Source organism: Coregonus clupeaformis, chromosome 38 (genome assembly GCF_020615455.1).
Source record: "Coregonus clupeaformis isolate EN_2021a chromosome 38, ASM2061545v1, whole genome shotgun sequence".
Classification (NCBI taxonomy): domain Eukaryota; kingdom Metazoa; phylum Chordata; class Actinopteri; order Salmoniformes; family Salmonidae; genus Coregonus; species Coregonus clupeaformis.
The window spans coordinates 1,808,666-1,825,402 of NC_059229.1; the positions used below are offsets into that span (position 1 = coordinate 1,808,666).

The 16,737-nt window shown below is 49.3% G+C and overlaps 2 protein-coding genes across 3 annotated transcripts in view; one reads left to right on the forward strand and one right to left on the reverse strand.

The window, feature by feature from the left end:
* LOC121534260 (zinc finger protein 501) overlaps window positions 1–16,737 on the forward strand; it is a 644,805-nt gene that overhangs the window by 75,222 nt on the left and 552,846 nt on the right. The window lies entirely within an intron of this gene.
* Window positions 13,668–16,737, reverse strand: part of LOC123482798 (mitochondrial dicarboxylate carrier-like) — a 14,165-nt gene continuing 11,095 nt past the window's right edge. The window contains exons 7-11 of the mRNA XM_045211710.1: window positions 16,659–16,729; window positions 15,529–15,621; window positions 15,143–15,220; window positions 14,448–14,504; window positions 13,668–13,928 (exon numbers count right to left, since the gene is read on the reverse strand). Coding sequence (XP_045067645.1) covers window positions 13,827–13,928; window positions 14,448–14,504; window positions 15,143–15,220; window positions 15,529–15,621; window positions 16,659–16,729 — 401 coding nt within the window. The 3' untranslated portion in view covers window positions 13,668–13,826. The remainder of the gene's footprint in view (window positions 13,929–14,447; window positions 14,505–15,142; window positions 15,221–15,528; window positions 15,622–16,658; window positions 16,730–16,737) is intronic.

Below are 16,737 nucleotides of genomic sequence, written 5' to 3' on the forward strand. Positions count from 1 at the left end.
GACATGACCTCAGAACCTCAGGGTCAGGGTCAGGACAGAGAAATGTTTACCAGGACATGACCTCAGAGCCTCAGGGTCAGGACAGAGACATGTTTACCAGGACATTACTCAGGGTCAGAGGTCAGGACAGAGACATGTTTAGCAGGACTTGACCTCAGAGCCTCAGGGTCAGGATCAGGACAGAGACATGTTTACCAGGACATGACCTCAGAGCCTCAGGGTCAGGACAGAGACATGGTTACCAGGACTTGACCTCAGAGCCTCAGGGTCAGGACAGAGACATGTTTACCAGGATATGACCTTAGAACCTCAGGGTCAGGACAGAGACATGTTTACCAGGACTTGACCTCAGAGCCTCAGGGTCAGGATCAGGACAGAGACATGTTTACCAGGACATGACCTCAGAGCCTCAGGGTCAGGACAGAGACATGTTTACCAGGACTTGACCTTAGAACCTCCAGGGTCAGGACAGAGACATGTTTACCAGGACATGACCTCAGAGCCTCAGGGTCGGGACAGAGACATGTTTACCAGGACTTGACCTTAGAACCTCAGGGTCAGGACAGAGACATGTTTACCAGGACATGACCTCAGAACCTCAGGGTCAGGGTCAGGACAGAGAAATGTTTACCAGGACATGACCTCAGAGCCTCAGGGTCAGGACAGAGACATGTTTACCAGGACATTACCTCAGGGTCAGGGTCAGGACAGAGACATGTTTACCAGGACTTGACCTCAGAGCCTCAGGGTCAGGATCAGGACAGAGACATGTTTACCAGGACATGACCTCAGAGCCTCAGGGTCAGGACAGAGACATGGTTACCAGGACTTGACCTCAGAGCCTCAGGGTCAGGACAGAGACATGTTTACCAGGATATGACCTTAGAACCTCAGGGTCAGGACAGAGACATGTTTACCAGGATATGACCTTAGAACCTCAGGGTCAGGACAGAGACATGTTTACAGGACTTGACCCTCAGAGCTTCAGGGTCAGGATCAGGACAGAGACATGGTTACCAGGACATGACCTCAGAGCCTCAGGGTCAGGACAGAGACATGGTTACCAGGACATGACCTCAGAGCCTCAGGGTCAGGACAGAGACATGTTTACCAGGATATGACCTTAGAACCTCAGGGTCAGGACAGAGACATGTTTACCAGGACTTGACCTCAGAGCTTCAGGGTCAGGATCAGGACAGAGACATGGTTACCAGGACATGACCTCAGAACCTCAGGGTCAGGGTCAGGACAGAGAAAATCGTTACCAGGACTTGACCTCAGAGCCTTAGGGTCAGGACAGAGACATGTTTACCGGGATATGACCTTAGAACCTCAGGGTCAGGACAGAGACATGTTTACCAGGACTTGACCTCAGAGCTTCAGGGGTCAGGATCAGGACAGAGACATGGTTACCAGGACATGACCTCAGAGCCTCAGGGTCAGGACAGAGACATGGTTACCAGGACATGACCTCAGAGCCTCAGGGTCAGGACAGAGACATGTTTACCAGGATATGACCTTAGAACCTCAGGGTCAGGACAGAGACATGTTTACCAGGACTTGACCTCAGAGCTTCAGGGTCAGGATCAGGACAGAGACATGGTTACCAGGACATGACCTCAGAGCCTCAGGGTCAGGACAGAGACATGTTTACCAGGACATGACCTCAGAGCCTCAGGGTCAGGACAGAGATATGTTTACCAGGACATGACCTCAGAGCCTCAGGGTCAGGACAGAGACATGGTTACAAGGACTTGACCTCAGAGCCTCAGGGTCAGGATCAGGACAGGGACATGTTTACCAGGACTTGACCTCAGAGCCTCAGGGTCAGGGTCAGGACAGAGATATGTTTACCAGGACATGACCTCAGAGCCTCAGGGTCAGGACAGAGACATGTTTACCAGGACATGACCTCAGAGCCTCAGGGTCAGGACAGAGACATGTTTACCAGGACTTGACCTTAGAACCTCAGGGTCAGGACAGAGACATGTTTACCAGACATGACCTCAGAACCTCAGGGGTCAGGGTCAGGACAGAGAAATGTTTACCAGGACATGACCTCAGAGCCTCAGGGTCAGGACAGAGACATGTTTACCAGGACATTACCTCAGGGTCAGGGTCAGGAACAGAGACATGTTTACCAGGACTTGACCTCAGAGCCTCAGGGTCAGGATCAGGACAGAGACATGTTTACCAGGACATGACCTCAGAGCCTCAGGGTCAGGACAGAGACATGGTTACCTAGGACTTGACCTCAGAGCCTCAGGGTCAGGACAGAGACATGTTTACCAGGATATGACCTTAGAACCTCAGGGTCAGGACAGAGGACATGTTTACCAGGACTTGACCTCAGAGCCTCAGGGTCAGGATCAGGACAGAGACATGTTTACCAGGACATGACCTCAGAGCCTCAGGGTCAGGACAGAGACATGTTTACCAGGACTTGACCTTAGAACCTCAGGGTCAGGACAGAGACATGTTTACCAGGACATGACCTCAGAGCCTCAGGGTCAGGACAGAGACATGTTTACCAGGACTTGACCTTAGAACCTCAGGGTCAGGACAGAGACATGTTTACCAGGACATGACCTCAGAACCTCAGGGTCAGGGTCAGGACAGAGAAATGTTTACCAGGACATGACCTCAGAGCCTCAGGGTCAGGACAGAGACATGTTTACCAGGACATTACCTCAGGGTCAGGGTCAGGACAGAGACATGTTTACCAGGACTTGACCTCAGAGCCTCAGGGTCAGGATCAGGACAGAGACATGTTTACCAGGACATGACCTCAGAGCCTCAGGGTCAGGACAGAGACATGGTTACCAGGACTTGACCTCAGAGCCTCAGGGTCAGGACAGAGACATGTTTACCAGGATATGACCTTAGAACCTCAGGGTCCAGGACAGAGACATGTTTACCAGGATATGACCTTAGAACCTCAGGTCAGGACAGAGACATGTTTAACCAGGACTTGACCTCAGAGCTTCAGGGTCAGGATCAGGACAGAGACATGGTTTACCAGGACATGACCTCAGAGCCTCAGGGTCAGGACAGAGACATGGTTACCAGGACATGACCTCAGAGCCTCAGGGTCAGGACAGAGACATGTTTACCAGGATATGACCTTAGAACCTCAGGGTCAGGACAGAGACATGTTTACCAGGACTTGACCTCAGAGCTTCAGGGTCAGGATCAGGACAGAGACATGGTTACCAGGACATGACCTCAGAACCTCAGGGTCAGGGTCAGGACAGAGAAATCGTTACCAGGACTTGACCTCAGAGCCTTAGGGTCAGGACAGAGACATGTTTACCAGGATATGACCTTAGAACCTCAGGGTCAGGACAGAGACATGTTTACCAGGACTTGACCTCAGAGCTTCAGGGTCAGGATCAGGACAGAGACATGGTTACCAGGACATGACCTCAGAGCCTCAGGGTCAGGACAGAGACATGGTTACCAGGACATGACCTCAGAGCCTCAGGGTCAGGACAGAGACATGTTTACCAGGATATGACCTTAGAACCTCAGGGTCAGGACAGAGACATGTTTACCAGGACTTGACCTCAGAGCTTCAGGGTCAGGATCAGGACAGAGACATGGTTACCAGGACATGACCTCAGAGCCTCAGGGTCAGGACAGAGACATGTTTACCAGGACATGACCTCAGAGCCTCAGGGTCAGGACAGAGATATGTTTACCAGGACATGACCTCAGAGCCTCAGGGTCAGGACAGAGACATGGTTACAAGGACTTGACCTCAGAGCCTCAGGGTCAGGATCAGGACAGGGACATGTTTACCAGGACTTGACCTCAGAGCCTCAGGGTCAGGGTCAGGACAGAGATATGTTTACCAGGACATGACCTCAGAGCCTCAGGGTCAGGACAGAGACATGTTTACCAGGACATGACCTCAGAGCCTCAGGGTCAGGACAGAGACATGTTTACCAGGACTTGACCTTAGAACCTCAGGGTCAGGACAGAGACATGTTTACCAGGACATGACCTCAGAACCTCAGGGTCAGGGTCAGGACAGAGAAATGTTTACCAGGACATGACCTCAGAGCCTCAGGGTCAGGACAGAGACATGTTTACCAGGACATTACCTCAGGGTCAGGGTCAGGACAGAGACATGTTTACCAGGACTTGACCTCAGAGCCTCAGGGTCAGGATCAGGACAGAGACATGTTTACCAGGACATGACCTCAGAGCCTCAGGGTCAGGACAGAGACATGGTTACCAGGACTTGACCTCAGAGCCTCAGGGTCAGGACAGAGACATGTTTACCAGGATATGACCTTAGAACCTCAGGGTCAGGACAGAGACATGTTTACCAGGACTTGACCTCAGAGCCTCAGGGTCAGGATCAGGACAGAGACATGTTTACCAAGACATGACCTCAGAGCCTCAGGGTCAGGACAGAGACATGTTTACCAGGACTTGACCTTAGAACCTCAGGGTCAGGACAGAGACATGTTTACCAGGACATGACCTCAGAGCCTCAGGGTCAGGACAGAGACATGTTTACCAGGACTTGACCTTAGAACCTCAGGGTCAGGACAGAGACATGTTTACCAGGACATGACCTCAGAACCTCAGGGTCAGGGTCAGGACAGAGAAATGTTTACCAGGACATGACCTCAGAGCCTCAGGGTCAGGACAGAAGACATGTTTACCAGGACATTACCTCAGGGTCAGGGTCAGGACAGAGACATGTTTACCAGGACTTGACCTCAGAGCCTCAGGGTCAGGATCAGGACAGAGACATGTTTACCAGGACATGACCTCAGAGCCCTCAGGGTCAGGACAGAGACATGGTTACCCGGGACTTGACCTCAGAGCCTCGGGTGGCCAGGACAGAGACATGTTTACCAGGATATGACCTTAGAACCTCAGGGTCAGGACAGAGACATGTTTACCAGGATATGACCTTAGAACCTCAGGGTCAGGACAGAGACATGTTTACCAGGACTTGACCTCAGAGCTTCAGGGTCAGGATCAGGACAGAGACATGGTTACCAGGACATGACCTCAGAGCCTCAGGGTCAGGACAGAGACATGGTTACCAGGACATGACCTCAGAGCCTCAGGGTCAGGACAGAGACATGTTTACCAGGATATGACCTTAGAACCTCAGGGTCAGGACAGAGACATGTTTGCGGACTTGACCTCAGAGCTTCAGGGTCAGGATCAGGACAGAGACATGGTTACCAGACATGACCTCAGAACCTCAGGGTCAGGGTCAGGACAGAGAAATCGTTACCAGGACTTGACCTCAGAGCCTTAGGGTCAGGACAGGAGACATGTTTACCAGGATATGACCTTAGAACCTCAGGGTCAGGACAGAGACATGTTTACCAGGACTTGACCCTCAGAGCTTCAGGGTCAGGATCAGGACAGAGACATGGTTACCAGGACATGACCTCAGAGCCTCAGGGTCAGGGACAGAGACATGGTTACCAGGACATGACCTCAGAGCCTCAGGGTCAGGACAGAGACATGTTTACCAGGATATGACCTTAGAACCTCCAGGGTCAGGACAGAGACATGTTTACCAGGACTTGACCTCAGAGCTTCAGGGTCAGGATCAGGACAGAGACATGGTTACCAGGACATGACCTCAGAGCCTCAGGGTCAGGACAGAGACATGTTTACCAGGACATGACCTCAGAGCCTCAGGGTCAGGACAGAGAGATATGTTTACCAGGACATGACCTCAGAGCCTCAGGTCAGGACGAGACATGGTTAAGGACTTGACCTCAGAGCCTCAGGGTCAGGATCAGGACAGGGACATGTTTACCAGGACATGACCTCAGAGCCTCAGGGTCAGAGACAGAGACATGTTTACCAGGACTTGACCTTAGAACCTCAGGGTCAGGACAAGGACATATTTACCAGGACTTGACCTCAGAGCTTAGGGTCAGGACAGAGACATGTTTACCAGGACATGACCTCAGAACCTCAGGGTCAGGACAGAGACATGTTTACCAGGACATGACCTCAGAACCTCAGGGTCAGGGTCAGGACAGAGAAATGGTTACCAGGACTTGACCTCAGAGCCTCAGGGTCAGGACAGAGACATGTTTACCAGGATATGACCTTAGAACCTCAGGGTCAGGGTCAGGACAGAGACATGTTTACCAGGTCATGACCTTAGAACCTCAGGGGTCAGCACAGAGACATGTTTGCAGGACATGACCTCAGAACCTCAGGAGTCAGCACAGAGACATGTTTACCAGGACATGACCTCAGATCCTCAGGGTCAGGTCAGACAGAGAAATGTTTACCAGGACATGACCTCAGAGCCTCAGGGTCAGGACAGAGACATGTTTACCAGGACATGACCTCAGAGCCTCAGGGTCAGGACAGAGACATGTTTACCAGGACTTGACCTTAGAACCTCAGGGGTCAGGACAGAGACATGTTTACCAGGACTTGACCTCAGAGCCTTAGGGTCAGGACAGAGACATGTTTACCAGGACATGACCTCAGAACCTCAGGGTCAGGACAGAGACATGTTTGACAGGACATGACCTCAGAACCTCAGGGTCAGGGTCAGGACAGAGAAATGGTTACCAGGACTTGACCTCAGAGCCTCAGGGTCAGGACAGAGACATGTTTACCAGGATATGACCTTAGAACCTCAGGGTCAGGACGAGACATGTTTACCAGGACTTGACCTCAGAGCCTCAGGGTCAGGATCAGGACAGAGAGACATGGTTACCAGGACATGACCTCAGAACCTCAGGGTCAGCACAGAGACATGTTACCAGGACATGACCTCAGATCCTCAGGGGTCAGGGTCAGGACAGAGAAATGTTTACCAGGACATGACCTCAGAGCCTCAGGGTCAGGACAGAGACATGTTTTACCAGGACATGACCTCAGAGCCAAAGGGTCCAGGACAGAGACATGTTTACCAGGACTTGACCTTAGAACCTCAGGGTCAGGAAAGAGACATGTTTACCAGGACTTGACCTCAGAGCCTTAGGGTCAGGACAGAGACATGTTTACCGGGAGACCTCAGAACCTCAGGGTCAGGACAGAGACATGTTTACCAGGACCATGACCTCAGAACCTCAGGGTCAGGGTCAGACAGAGAAATGTTTACCAGGACATGACCCTCAAAGCCTCAGGGTCAGGACAGAGACATGTTTACCAGGACATTACCTCAGAGCCTCAGGGTCAAGACAGAGACATGGTTACAGGACTTGACCTCAGAGCCTCAGGGTCAGGGTCAGGACAGAGATATGTTTACCAGGACATGACCTCAGAGCCTCAGGGTCAGGACAGAGACATGGTTACCGGGACTTGACCTCAGAGCCTCCAGGGTCAGGACAGAGAGAACATGTTTACCAGGATATGACCTTAGAACCTCAGGGTCAGGACAGAGACATGTTTACCAGGACTTGACCTCAGAGCCTCAGGGTCAGGATCAGGACAGAGACATGTTTACCAGGACATGACCTCAGAGCCTCAGGGTCAGGACAGAGACATGTTTACCAGGACTTGACCTTAGAACCTCAGGGTCAGGACAGAGACATATTTACCAGGACTTGACCTCAGAGCTTAGGGTCAGGACAGAGACATGTTTACCAGGACATGACCTCAGAACCTCAGGGTCAGGACAGAGACATGTTTACCAGGACATGACCTCAGAACCTCAGGGTCAGGGTCAGGACAGAGAAATGGTTACCAGGACTTGACCTCAGAGCCTCAGGGTCAGGACAGAGACATGTTTACCAGGATATGACCTTAGAACCTCAGGGTCAGGACAGAGACATGTTTACCAGGACTTGACCTCAGAGCCTCAGGGTCAGGATCAGGACAGAGACATGGTTACCGGACATGACCTCAGAGCCTCAGGGTCAGGACAGAGACATGTTTACCAGGACATGACCTCAGAGCCTCAGGGTCAGGACAGAGACATGGTTACCAGGACTTGACCTCAGAGCCTCAGGGTCAGGGTCAGGACAGAGATATGTTTACCAGGACATGACCTCAGAGCCTCAGGGTCAGGACAGAGACATGTTTACCAGGACATGACCTCAGAGCCTCAGGGTCAGGACAGAGACATGTTTACCAGGACTTGACCTTAGAACCTCAGGGTCAGGACAGAGACATGTTTACCAGGACATGACCTCAGAACCTCAGGGTCAGGAGTCCAAGACAGAGAAATGTTTACCAGGACATGACCTCAGAGCCTCAGGGTCAGGACAGAGACATGTTTACCAGGACATTACCTCAGGGTCAGGGTCAGGACAGAGACATGTTTCCAGGACTTGACCTCAGAGCCTCAGGGTCAGGATCAGGACAGAGACATGTTTACCAGGACATGACCTCAGAGCCTCAGGGTCAGGACAGAGACATGGTTACCAGGACTTGACCTCAGAGCCTCAGGGTCAGGACAGAGACATGTTTACCAGGATATGACCTTAGAACCTCAGGGTCAGGACAGAGACATGTTTACCAGGACTTGAACCTCAGAGCCTCAGGGTCAGGATCAGGACAGAGACATGTTTACCAGGACATGACCTCAGAGCCTCAGGGTCAGGACAGAGACATGTTTACCAGGACTTGACCTTAGAACCTCAGGGTCAGGACAGAGACATGTTTACCAGGACATGACCTCAGAGCCTCAGGGTCAGGACAGAGACATGTTTACCAGGACTTGACCTTAGAACCTCAGGGTCAGGACAGAGAACATGTTTACTAGGACATGACCTCAGAACCTCAGGGTCAGGGTCAGGACAGAGAAATGTTTACCAGGACATGACCTCAGAGCCTCAGGGTCAGGACAGAGACATGTTTACCAGGACATTACCTCAGGGTCAGGGGTCAGGACAGAGACATGTTTACCAGGACTTGACCTCAGAGCCTCAGGGTCAGGATCAGGACAGAGACATGTTTACCAGGACATGACCTCAGAGCCTCAGGGTCAGGACAGAACATGGTTACCAGGACTTGACCTCAGAGCCTCAGGGTCAGGACAGAGACATGTTTACCAGGATATGACCTTAGAACCTCAGGGTCAGGACAGAGACATGTTTACCAGGACTTGACCTCAGAGCCTCAGGGTCAGGATCAGGACAGAGACATGTTTACCAGGACATGACCTCAGAGCCTCAGGGTCAGGACAGAGACATGTTTACCAGGACTTGACCTTAGAACCTCAGGGTCAGGACAGAGACATGTTTACCAGGACATGACCTCAGAGCCTCAGGGTCAGGACAGAGACATGTTTACCAGGACTTGACCTTAGAACCTCAGGGTCAGGACAGAGACATGTTTACCAGGACATGACCTCAGAACCTCAGGGTCAGGGTCAGGACAGAGAAATGTTTACCAGGACATGACCTCAGAGCCTCAGGGTCAGGACAGAGACATGTTTACCAGGACATTACCTCAGGGTCAGGGTCAGGACAGAGACATGTTTACCAGGACTTGACCTCAGAGCCTCCAGGGTCAGGATCAGGACAGAGACATGTTTGCAGGACATGACCTCAGAGCCTCAGGGTCAGGACAGAGACATGGTTACCAGGACTTGACCTCAGAGCCTCAGGGTCAGGACAGAGACATGTTTACCAGGATATGACCTTAGAACCTCAGGGTCAGGACAGAGACATGTTTACCAGGACTTGACCTCAGAGCCTCAGGGTCAGGATCAGGACAGAGACATGTTTACCAGGACATGACCTCAGAGCCTCAGGGTCAGGACAGAGACATGTTTACCAGGACTTGACCTTAGAACCTCAGGGTCAGGACAGAGACATGTTTACCAGGACTCTGACCTCAGAGCCTTAGGGTCAGGACAGAGACATGTTTACCCAGGACATGACCTCAGAACCTCAGGGTCAGGACAGAGACATGTTTACCAGGACATGACCTCAGAACCTCAGGGTCAGGGTCAGGACAGAGAAATCGCGTTACCAGGACTTGACCTCAGAGCCTTAGGGTCCAGGACAGAGACATGTTTACCAGGATATGACCTTAGAACCTCAGGGGTCAGGACAGAGACATGTTTACTGAGGACTTGACCTCAGAGCTTCAGGGTCAGGATCAGGACAGAGACATGGTTACCAGGACATGACCTCAGAGCCTCAGGGTCAGGACAGAGACATGGTTACCAGGACATGACCTCAGAGCCTCAGGGTCAGGACAGAGACATGTTTACCAGGATATGACCTTAGAACCTCAGGGTCAGGACAGAGACATGTTTACCAGGACTTGACCTCAGAGCTTCAGGGTCAGGATCAGGACAGAGACATGGTTACCAGGACATGACCTCAGAGCCTCAGGGTCAGGACAGAGACATGTTTACCAGGACATGACCTCAGAGCCTCAGGGTCAGGACAGAGATATGTTTACCAGGACATGACCTCAGAGCCTCAGGGTCAGGACAGAGACATGGTTACAAGGACTTGACCTCAGAGCCTCAGGGTCAGGGTCAGGACAGAGACATGTTTACCAGGATATGACCTTAGAACCTCAGGGTCAGGACAGAGACATGTTTACCAGGACTTGACCTCAGAGCCTCAGGGTCAGGATCAGGACAGAGACATGGTTACCAGGACATGACCTCAGAGCCTCAGGGTCAGGACAGAGACATGTTTACCAGGACATGACCTCAGAGCCTCAGGGTCAGGACAGAGACATGGTTTAGCCAGGACTTGACCTCAGAGCCTCAGGGTCAGGGTCAGGACAGAGATATGTTTACCAGGACATGACCTCAGAGCCTCAGGGTCAGGACAGAGACATGGTTACCAGGACTTGACCTCAGAGCCTCAGGGTCAGGGTCAGGACAGAGACATGTTTACCAGGATATGACCTTAGAACCTCAGGGTCAGGACAGAGACATGTTTACCAGGACTTGACCTCAGAGCCTCAGGGTCAGGATCAGGACAGAGACATGTTTACCAGGATATGACCTTAGAACCTCAGGGTCAGGACAGAGACATGTTTACCAGGACATGACCTCAGAACCTCTGTGTCTCCATCCATCAGAACTGCTAAATCACACCACTCAGCACTAGACGGCCACGCCCAAGAAGACATTCTTAGCCATATTGGCAGAACATATTGTCAGAACGAATTAATTAGGTACTGTACATGAGCTATTGGTTTGGAGGATTAGGGGTTAGGGTAGCCATTTCATTTAAACATTGGAGCAGCTCGTCAATGTCAATTTGGGGTTTTCAACCAATTAAAACAGGCAGAATTCAAAAAAAGAGGGGGGACTAATGTTTTTATTTTCAGGCAAGATGGCAGTTGTTTATGTGGTGAAGAAAACAATACATTTAAATAAATATTCATGTTTTCTGAACAATACAAACAGTTTTGAAATGTGTTTAATTATCTAAAAGCCAGCGAAACAGATATCTGGAAAGTTTAGTTGGGTCCTGTCGTAACATAAAAGCAAACTGCCAACGTCGAACACTTATCTTCAGTTGTGAAAGTGAGGACGGCCAATATTTTAGTCAGAGTTGCTAAGTAGCCTACCTCGGCCATCAGTTTCTCTAGTGTGTTTCTGATATCTAAAAGATAACCGTATTTCTTAGCTCCTCACCAGACGATGAGTGATGATTGACTGAGCTTCAGAACTGAAGAGCACTGCTCACACCGACCGAAAGGGGGAGACAGAGTATCATAATCAGACAGACCCTGGAGACAGACAGCGAGGAGATCCATCACCTCAACCCCCAAGCACGCACACACACACACACAGTGACAGTTATTTTTCATTAGTACTTTAATTCCAAAAATCATAGGTTATAATCTACAAAATACAAATTAATAAATGTACAACCGCACAGAGCTGGGTTCTACAATCTCACTTCCATTCCTTGAGATTGTGTGTGTGTGTTTGTACAAGTGGTGGATCTCAATACCACTCTTGATAATGGCCTATCACATAGTCAAACAATGAACTGAAACACACGCTCACACACAATCTCACAGTAGTATTTATGAATGAATCCTCTCTCATTCACACAGAAACATTATTTTTGTCTGTTAATAAATCAGTCACTCATTCATAATGACTAGTCTCCCAAACACACACAGTACCTTGCTGCCCCCTGGAGGCCACAGAAGAGAAGGCATCCTGACTCACTGGAACACTGTGGCCAAATGATACCCCATTACCTAAAGATAACTGTCAAAAGCTACCTGTAGATTTGTTTGTGTGTGTGTGGGTCTTAGGTGAGTGTGCTTATGTGTGTGTTTGAGTGCACCTGTGTGTGTGTGTGTGTGTGTGTTTAATTAAGTGCCTTAAAACACAACAGTTTCATCCAGGTCCCAGTAAACAGTATCTCTCTCTAACTCACAGTATCTCTAAATGATCTCTTATAGGATCCTATGGTTCCTGACACGCTATTCACTATATTTCTCTTATCTCTGTCCGGTTATATCTCGTGGTCACATTGCCCTTGGGGGGATTTCTACTGTTGTCCCTAACCACAGATCTAGGATCAGATCACCTAACCCCAATAATAACTTTAACTGTTAGGGTGATACAACTAATGTCTGACCCGGAATCAGTGCCTAGGGGCAACTTCTTCTGTTTAGTACCTCTGTCTGTAAGCATGTGATGTCTTTATAGCTGTGGTGTTATGGCGTTATAACCTGTTATGTAGCATCCCTTATAGACAGGACTAGGACCCTATGTCACCCAATGCTACTCCCAAATGTCTCTGTGAGCCGTTGACGTCAGATTCATAAGATTCTATAGTTATAGCACTGATCTCCTGTTACAGTTATAAGCATCCCTTATGAACAGGAATAGCACTGAGCTGATACAGTACATTACCATTTTAGTCATTTAGTGCCGCTCTTATCCAGAGCAACGAGGGTTAAGTGCCTTCCTTGCTCGAGGGCGCAACAACAGACGTATCACCTCATCGGCTCAGGGATTCGAAAGGGCAACCTTCCGGTTACTGGCCCAACGCTCTTAACCGCTAGGCTACCTGCCGCTGTTACAGTGTTATGAACAGGAATAGGACCCTTTGTCACTGTCACCCCCAATGTACAGTATCGGAGTTGGTAGAGGTGTTCCAGTTAGAATGTTGTAGTGATCTACAGTCATACCAGTAATACATACTACTACAACTAGTAGACTGCTAGTAATACATACTACTACAACTAGTAGACTGCTAGTAATACATACTACTACAACTAGTACACTGCTAGTAATACATACTACTACAACTAGTAGACTGCTAGTAATCCATAGGGACTGGTGTGGAATGGAACTGATATGGGTGATACATACTGTACATACAGACATACATACATGATGGTAGAAGGCTTCAGTATAAGCACATTAACACTGTCTAGGGGGAGTGGTCTCAGATGACACTATATTCCCTATGTAGCACATTACTTCTGACCAGAGCTACATGTTAAGTGCACTACAGATTATGGGTAATAAGTCATAGGCACTACATAGGGAATAGTGTACGATTTGAGGCGCAGCCCCCCCATTTGAGAATGGCACTGTTGATGACGACAGTCGCATGAAGATGATGTCACAGCAGGGTTTGACTGGCGTTGCTATGACAACTCTTCCTGTGGACAAGCGGTGATGGTGCAGGTGTAGGCAGTTCCTTCGTAGTCTTTTCCACTGGTGATTGGTTGATTTCAGAGCACGTGAAAGAGGGCCGGGGTGGGATAGCAGAGTGGACAGTCCATCACTACATCCACCTCTCTGTGTGATTGGACAGCGCAGGACAATGGGGGTTGTGGCACCATGGCAGTGACAGGGGATTGGTTGACCTTGGCAGGGGACGGGGGGTTAGAGGGTAAAGGTCGTAGGTCACGGAGCGTGCTCAGGAGATGACGATGATGCCGAAGTTGTTCTTGAGCTGCTCTAGGAAGATGAAGGTGAGCACCGTGTGAGGGATCAGACGGATCCCTGCAGGAACAAGACCCTGCAACGCCATTGGACAGTTAGTTAGCATTCTGACACGTGATTGGACAGTTGGTTCAAACCTTGCAATGCCATTGGGCACTTAGTCAAGACCCTGACACTGGATTGGACAGTTGGTCTACATGCTGACATTTGATTGGACTGTAGGTTAAGACCTTGCAATGCAATTGGACAGTTAGTCTAGCTTCTGACATGTGATTGGACAGTTTGTTAAGACCTTGTAATGCAAGTGGACAGTTAATTAACTTTCTTGCAACTGCATTGGACATTTAGTCAAGACCTTTACCCAGGCTTCACCTTAGACATGGATAAGTTAAGGTAAGACCCTTACCCAGGCTTCACCTTAGACATGGATAAGTTAAGGTAAGACCTTTACCCAGGATTACAAGATCAGTTAGAAACTCTTACCTCTGTCAGACAGAGCACAGGTTATTAGGTTGGCCTGATAGGTGACTTTCTGGGACTGTGTGTGTGTGTTTGAGTGTGTGTTTGAGTGTGTGTTTGAGTGTGTGTGTCTCACCTTGTAGAAGGCCATGGGTCCCTCTTTAGCAGTCACTCTTAGACAGTGTATCACACCCTGAAACACACACACACAGTTACATACTGAAGGAGAGGAGAGAGAGAGATGAAGAGAGAGAGATGAAGAGAGAGAGCGAGATGGAGAGAGAGAGAGCGAGAGAGACAGGAAATAGACAGAAGCAGTGAGAGAGAGAGAGAGAGAGAGAGAAGCATTGAGAGAGAGACAGAGAGAGAGAGGAAAGAAACCCATATTTATGTTTATTTATTTTCCCTTTTGTACTTTAACTATTTGCACATTATATACATAATATGACATTTGAAATGTCTTTATTCTTTTGAAACTTCTGAGTGTAATGTTTACTGTTAATATTTATTGTTTATTTCACTTTTGTTTACTATCTACTTCACTTGCTTTGGCAATGTTAACACACGTTTCCCATGCCAATAAAGCCCTTAAATTGAAATGGAATTGAATTAAAATTGAGAGAGAGAGAGAAGAGACAGAGACAGAGACAGAGACAGAGACAGAGACAGAGACAGAGACAGAGACAGAGAGAGAGAGAGAGAGAGAGAGAGAGAGAGAGAGAGAGAGAGAGAGAGAGAGAGAGAGAGAGAGAGAGAGATGAAGGAAACGAAGAAGAGAGTGATGGATGGAGGGAGTAGATGACAAAGAGAGGGATGGATAGAGTAACTCACTGAGTATTCTCCTTTAGAGTTCATCAACCTGGTCTTCATCACATCTAGAGGCTGACACAGGAACGTAGCACAGCCTCCCTACAGAGAGAGACACACAGACACACAGACAGACAGACACACAGGCAGACAGACACACAGGCAGACAGACACACAGGCAGACAGACACACACAGACAGGCAGACACACACAGACAGGCAGACACAGGCAGACAGAGAAACACACAGGCAGACAGGCAGACAGAGAGAGAGAGAGAGACAGACAGGCAGAGAGAAAGACACATATAATTCGTTTTCTTTGAGTTATTCAATTAACAATCACATTCTTCTGGTTCCTTATCCAACCAGCACTCTGCACTCTATTAACCAATAAAAAGCCAGGTTACTCACAGCGATGAAGCTGGACAGGAAGTGTGTGAGGATGTTATCTCCCATGAAGCCTGAAGACAGCACCAGCTGTTTAGCCTGGTCATAACATGCCAACTACAGAGAGGGGAGGGGGAGAGAGGGGGCGAGGGAGTGGGAGAGAGGAGGGAGAGAGGAGGGGGAGAGAGGGGGCGAGGGAGTGAGAGAGGAGGGGGAGAGAGGAGGCGAGGGAGTGGAGAGGAGGGGGAGAGAGGGGGAGAGAGGGGCGAGGGAGTGGGAGAGATGGAGAGAGAGGAGGGGGAGAGAGGGGGCGAGGGAGTGGGAGAGATGGAGAGAGGAGGGGGAGAGAGGGGGCGAGGGAGTGGGAGAGATGGAGAGAGAGGAGGGGGGAGAGAGGGGGCGAGGGAGTGGGAGAGATGGAGAGAGAGAGAGGAGGGGGGAGAGAGGGGGCGAGGGAGTGAGAGAGATGGAGAGAGAGAGAGAGGAGGGGGAGAGAGGGGGCGAGGGAGTGAGAGAGAGAGAGAGAGAGAGAGAGAGGGACCATATTAGAGACACATAGTTCCCTCAGATTACACAGATCCACAAAGAATTCGAAAACTCCCATATCTACTGGGTGAAATACCACAGTGTGCCATCACAGCAGCAATATTTGTGACCTGTTGCCACAAGAAAAGGGCAACCAGTGAAGAACAAACACCATTGTAAATACAACCCATATTTATGTTTATTTATTTTCCTATTTGTACTTTAACTATTTGCACATTGTTACAACACTGTATATATACACATAATATGACATTTGAAATGTCTTTATTCTTTTGAAACTTCTGAGTGTAATGTTTACTGTTAATATTTATTGTTTATTTCACTTTTGTTTACTATCTACTTCACTTGCTTTGGCAATGTTAACATACCAATAAAGCCCTTAAATTGAATTGAAATTGAATTGAGAGAGAGAGAGAGAGAGAGAAGGGGGGTGAGATGTGTTATAATTCAAAATACATTCAAAAGACAAATCAGTACATACAAAGAGAACACCTAAAAACAATCAACCAGTGTCAACCAGCAAACAGTGTCTCTCTTCTAATCTATACAAAGTACTGCTATACATAACGCTATTAAACTTCATTTCCCAGGGTGCCGTGCGGTCGTACCTGTCCCACAGTGACCAGAGCTCCTCTGCTGGAGGCCATGGTGGCTCCTGAGAACAACTTCCTCACCCCCTCTACACAC